The 6529-nt window shown below is 36.0% G+C and overlaps 1 protein-coding gene across 1 annotated transcript in view; it reads right to left on the bottom strand.

Moving 5' to 3' along the window:
- Positions 1 to 6529, bottom strand: part of LOC107612840 (probable manganese-transporting ATPase PDR2) — a gene marked incomplete in the record, with an annotated part of 11803 nt that overhangs the window by 1272 nt on the left and 4002 nt on the right. Inside the window, 16 exon segments of the mRNA XM_021110156.1 lie at positions 1 to 100; positions 614 to 730; positions 823 to 934; positions 1173 to 1324; positions 2345 to 2416; positions 2518 to 2583; positions 2772 to 2900; positions 3738 to 3846; positions 4135 to 4214; positions 4510 to 4635; positions 4715 to 4765; positions 4875 to 5057; positions 5159 to 5245; positions 5343 to 5453; positions 5557 to 5661; positions 6480 to 6529. Coding sequence (XP_020965815.1) covers positions 1 to 100; positions 614 to 730; positions 823 to 934; positions 1173 to 1324; positions 2345 to 2416; positions 2518 to 2583; positions 2772 to 2900; positions 3738 to 3846; positions 4135 to 4214; positions 4510 to 4635; positions 4715 to 4765; positions 4875 to 5057; positions 5159 to 5245; positions 5343 to 5453; positions 5557 to 5661; positions 6480 to 6529 — 1650 coding nt within the window.

Raw genomic sequence — 6529 nt, 5'->3', positions numbered from 1 at the left:
TTTTGACAGATTTTGAACCTTCTTCCCCAGCTGACTCTTTAGAGGAGTTTCCACTTTGAGTTGGAGGTATCGCATTTAGAAGAGCAACTCCTACATGGGCCTAAATTATAAGTTAGCCTCGAGTTATTCAGCTTCTTGGTAAAAGATACTTGCAAGTTACTAAAGAGCTATTATGATGCGAGTATGAGACTATTAGTATCACAGGTTACAACCAACGATAATATATAGAATGTCGATGCAAACATATATTTGACTAACTAAGAAAAATATCAGAGCGCTCATAATCACTTACTTTCAAAATCCATCTAAAAGAACTTGTGATTATAAGCTGTTTTAAATCCAAAACAAACCATGCAGACATATTGTCTTTAATGCAAGAGATTTATTAAAAGAAAGCAATCTCATTTAGATATCCAAAAATAGTTGCAGTTACTTCCGTATGAGGTTTTTGAATATGCTTGATTTCTTGGTAGATGCAGAGGTTGTAATTTGTCAACAGACTGAAAACTTAGGGCCTGATTGGTTTTTGTTTTCATTTTCAGTGCTTTCTATATTTTCTCGTCATTTTTCTTAGCAAAATCATGGAAAAAAAAAAGCTATAAACACCAATAACCTGTTTCAATGCCCCAACATCATTGGTTCCATCCCCACACATCAAAGTTATCCGTCCCACTGTCTTGTAAGTGGTCAGGATAAGTTCTTTCTGTTCAGGTGCAACTCTAGCAAACACCTGAAATAACAATTCAACAATGTCATGACTCATGATAATTGCAGTACCAAAGACTCAGCTCTAATGTTTAGTCATTAAAAATAGATCAGAACCTTCACATAAGGAATAACTCGAAGATGAGCTGATGACTGTTGCAACATTTCAAAGCAATCACCTCCAACACACAGATCATGAGTTTCCGATAAAGACTCAACCTCTTTCTCGCTGAAATCAATTAATATGTGATCATTTTAGAATATGAGATACGCATGACTTCTAAAATAAGCTTGGAAACGATAGGGTCCAAGAACTAGAGTTTAATTATTTGGCAGAGAGACGGATATAATATACCTTTATCACAAAACACAGAAAACTAACTAGGAAAGCAAATTATAGAAGTTAAAAACAACGCAACAAAAAATCAGAGAGAAGATAGTGCAACCAGGAAAAATGAGAAAAATACCTGTAGGGAATATTTGCAGTCTCATCAGGGGACATCCATTTATATCCCACACCATCACTTGCTGGGCCAAGGATTAATGTAGGTTTTGATATAATATGAACTTGGCTGGCAACATGGCAAGCTGTCAGAGCTTGGTCACCAGTAATCATCACCTAACAATTCCGTAGAGAAAGATGTCTTTGGTTAGCTGTTACAGTTAAGTAAGGACTAAGAAGCTCCTAAATATGGCATACCAAACTATCCATCTGCCCCCACCCAAAAAAGAAGGGGGTTCAGAGGTGGTTAACATAAATCAATAGAATACAATAGATCAAACATTGCTTACCAAAACCCTCGAGTATTATTAAAAAAAAGCAGGCAAGCTAACCAAAAGACAATAAAAATGTATAGTGTTTATTTATGTCATTGAGTGGCAGTATTTCCATTCTTGATTGAACTCTAATCATAAAACTTTTGTACTAAAAATTTTTGGGGTTCAAATTTCTACTATTCCTCAATGGGTTATACACAGTTATTTTGATGCAAGTTACTTGAACAATAAAAAAATTAACAAGGATTTGGTCCTGCTAAAAGACTAATTCCTAATGGTTCAACATCACATCTTTAATGGTTTCCCTCTACCCATGAACAATATCACATTTCCAAATCATCTGCTATTGACTTCGCATTATTAATGTCTTCTATTCTATACGAGCTACCCCAACCTTGTATCCACAAACCCCAGTTTTATCTCACTTATGATTAATTACACGGATCAAACAATGTTATGATGTTCTATTATAAACACTTCATTCTCTTTAATGATCTAATCTCTAATCTTATTATTCTTATTGAACTTGGTATGCCGATCCACCTTGATATATTCATGTGTATGATTCTGTCCTTTTAAGGTGTTATTGATAAAGCCTTACTACAAGAAAGTTAAATAGTGGATTCTACTGGCCTGTATGTGCTCAATTCCAAATTTGTTGATCATATACAAATCAATCAATAATCAGAAGCACCTCTGACACTGATATTGACACCATTAAAACAAAATAGCAAATTTTCAAGAAGGGAAGCTGACTCCCACTAGATACTTGAGCTTTTAGGTTGTCTACAAGGAAGTCTTTCACAGCCAAGAATGAACTAGCGTTTTTCCAAGAGAAGTTGATGAATCAAAGCCTACTTACCAAGTCATGTGAAGACCCTTTCAGTTCGGATAAAACAATAGCCGAATCTGACCTTATAGGACAATTAAATACCTGAAAATAACTTAATACCAACTTAGTATCATGTCGACAAGAAAAATTATGTGCATTGACGATAATGATTAATGAATATGAGGAGGAGGTAGATTAATTACCACAAAACCAGCAAAAGTAAGTCCACTCTCTACTCCATCCCTATCCAAGCCTCTAGCTTCACTGACCTTCAAGAATTAAAGATATAGTTAGCAACAGTTGAAAGCATAAAGGTGGTAGCTAATGATGAAGGAAAACAAAGGGAGAGCAGAGGAGAAGCAGAATGGGGAAAAAGGAATGTCCAATACACTTATTAACATGAAACAAAAAAGAAAGTTGGATATATGTCAAAAGAGTGAACCCATGAGATTCATACTGTCATGTCAGGAAGAGACTTGTAGGCCAAAGCAAGAACACGAGACCCCTGACGCGTATATTTCTTGTAGGTTTCAACATATGATGGTGGTACGTCAATGAGCCTATCTTGAATAATTTCTGGGGCACCCTGAAAGTCCATAATGACTTCATTAGAGGATTCGTTAAAGGCCAAAGCACACTAGTTCCTAGAGTTTAAACATCTTCCACAACATAAAGATGCATGCACAGTAAGGTTCATTGTTGACCAACCAAGCAATAAAGAGTAAGAGGGAAAAAATAAAGAAAAAAAAAAACTTGGAAATCAGAATGAAAAGACTCCAGGATTTTGAATGGCACTGGCACCAGTTCCTACACATACTTCATTGTAGAATGCCACATCCATAAAAGCTCTACATAAATCAGGTTAAGTTTACTGGTCAGCCAAAATCAATAGACCCAACTGCCAAACCCCATTCCACCAAAACAAGATAAATAATTGCAGTGATGACATTAACTATTATTTACCAACACACTGTAGCATTCAACATGAATGGATTAGTTATAAGTTCAGGTAGCAAAAGAGAGAAACAATAGAAAATGAGCCTTTTGTAATCAAATAGTAGGGTTCAATTTTAAAATTAACATGTAATAAGCGCTAATACATGTAAATATAATTCAATCAAGACAGGATGGCCAAAGATTTATGTGAAATTTTTTACAATAACTTTTTTACAATAGTATCAGCATATATAAAACCAAAATATTGCAATAACCGAAAATAGTGAAACATGTTATATTTAACTGGCAACCAACACTTTGACCCAAGAAAACAACAAAAGAACTAAAGAAACAACAGTGGGTATTATCATCCTATTCTAGAATCAAAAGAGACGTGCCCCAACTTAAATCGAAAGGATTTGATTATGTAACATGCATGAATAGAATATTACAGATATTAAAACAGGACGATAAGCAACCAGCAAACCTTCACAAAGGCAAAAAACTCCTCCTGAATGCGAACAATAACAGCCATTCGTTTTAAGTGAGATGCAAAATGGTACCGCTGAACAATTTGGACAGGTTGGCCACTACCCCTACAATTTGAAAACATATCATGACAAATCAAACACAATGTATTGAGAGCTGCAAAAGTTACAAAAGAAAAGCACAAAATCTGAGAAAACATGAAGATAAACCAAAAGATATCATAAAGGCTATTTGTAACATAATCACACAATCACATAACTGTATCAACCCAATCATAAAAAGTTTCTATGTCATAAATCTCACATGAATTAAAAAGACAACTGAACTGAAAAATTATTTATCTAAATCATAGAGAGGACATGCAGAATTGAAAAGCAAAAATAGATTTAACTTACTTTTTTGGAACAGCCTTCTCATCAGATTTATAACTCCAATCAATTCCCTTAAGTGCAGCCTTCTCAAGAGGATCACCAACCTGTGGAACATTAAGGAATGCATAAGAATGTTGAACATAGTAAACAAAAAACAATAGAAAGGATAAATAGACATATATACAAGTCCTGCTAGCTCTCTATCCAGAATTATGAAAGATAACGTTAAAAAAACTAATAACGATCAAGTTTCCTTACAAAAATCTACATTTATATATACACACACACTCTCTCTCTGAAATGTGACAAGCTACTGTGTTTTACTAAGCACTAGAACTAAGACTGAGAGAGAGAGAGAGAGAGAGAGAGAGAGAGAGAGAGAGAGAGAGAGATGCATACCAGCTTATTATCAACAAATACCAAAGCATGGCAAGAAGCCAGGATTTCTACAGTTCGCACTGGCACTCTACTCATGTCAGATTCCAAATCAGTGGTTCCATTCAAACCAACAACTCCAGAAAATTCCTACATCATAGTGGGGAGAAAAGTTATGGAACAGAGTATGGTCTCAATTGCTAGGTAAATACCACCGCTGATAGCATACCATGTCATCAGATGTCAGTGTCCCAGTCTTGTCAAAACAACATATATCAACCTATTGGCAAGTTCAAAAATTCAATAAGTACCACTGTGAATATATAAGCCACATATAACAAGGAAAGGATGTACAAGAGCAGAAAAAATAGTGCCAATACTCCAGGTACCTTCCCAGCAAATGGTATTCGGAAAGGCTCTGTGCAAAATATCCCACGTCGCGCCAATGCAATCAGGGAAGTATTCACAGCAATTGATAACTCCATCGGTAACTCGGGCGGAATCACAGAAGTAACAATAAGTGAACAACTTAGTATAAGTTTGTACTTGCTTCTTGTGGGATCTTCTAATCCCTGCACCAAACAATTAACATCACAATTCACTATTCAGACCAAGCCATGTCAACTGTGACCTTTCAATTCTCGTATAAGAAGTGAAGAGGAGAGGGGGAAACCTTGATAAGCACATAACCAGCAGCAATCAGAGCAAATACAACCAAGAATAAGATGAACAGTCCACTTTCCCAGCTATTGGCAGTAACCTGTGATATAAAATTTAGAAAGCCAAGAAAATACATCAATTCATAAAAAAAGGCACTGGGGTTACATGCTTGGGCAAAATAAACTGCATCAATTTACCCTTTCTGTGGAGAATAAGATTGTTCGCATCAACTTTCCTTGACTAGTTTCAAACCCTGTTCTAAGCACAACAGCCAGGCAGCCACCATCAGGCGTTTTCAGAGGGAAAGTCTGAATCCAGCAAGATTTGCCAAAAAGAAACAAGATCAGAAAGCATGAGAATAACCACCTTCACATCAATCGAAAATGTATAAATTTCCTAGCCTGAAATCACCTTATCTGGAGTGTGCTGCAGTATTTTGGTTCCACCAAATAAGACATGACTTTTATCTCGCCTTATTGACAACTTCTCCTCATTTCCCCTTCCCATGATTGAAACCTACAAGGATGTTCAAATCTAAATGAGAATCATCCGAGAACAATGTATGATCCAGCACTCTCTCTTTCATGGGAACGTTTGGGCCGGGGACAATATTGAATCCTCATAGTCAGATACATTATGTCACAAGTAAACATGGACAGCTGGACATGCATAGATATTCAAAATTATGAAAGAACAAAATCATAAACTGCATAGGATCAACACTGCATAGAAATATGGACATGAAAACAGGGGCAATCCAATCAGACACAGCAGGTCGCATAGAACGCTGGGCAACAAACCACATATTGAGCAGAATATTTGATCATATCAGAAACATCCGACTAAAGAAGTTACTCAGCTTACAGGTTTCACAATTAGTTTGCACAGAAGGCTGGACAAGAAACCACATATTGAGCAAAACTTTCTATCATATCAGTAATATCCATCTAAACAAGTTGATCAGCTTAAAAGTTAAAACTCAATTAGAGCTTAGCAGTTTGCAAAGAAGGCTGGGCAACAAACCACATCATACCAGTAATATCCATCTAAACAAGTTGCTCAGCATACATGTTAAAACTGAATTTTCATAATTGTCCATCAAACAGGATATATAACCAGCAGAATAGTATGCCATTTCCAAGGGGCCGTCAACAAATTACTACTACAGCAGGCAACAATGTCTAAACCAGAAAAGAAATAGAGGTTCCAATTTGCCAAACAGGTAAGGGGTCATCTACTCAGTTTAACAAAATATAATCACCAACCCCCAACAAATGACTTTATATTTTTAAATATCATATATCCATAGAGAGTAGATCAGAAAAGAGAAACACCTTCCATTGAGGAGTAGACTCGCCTGTCAGAATAGCTTCATTCACAATTG

The sequence above is a fragment of the Arachis ipaensis genome, chromosome B08 (assembly GCF_000816755.2).
Source record: "Arachis ipaensis cultivar K30076 chromosome B08, Araip1.1, whole genome shotgun sequence".
Lineage (NCBI taxonomy): Eukaryota > Viridiplantae > Streptophyta > Magnoliopsida > Fabales > Fabaceae > Arachis > Arachis ipaensis.
This window is presented reverse-complemented; position numbering and strand designations above follow the sequence as displayed.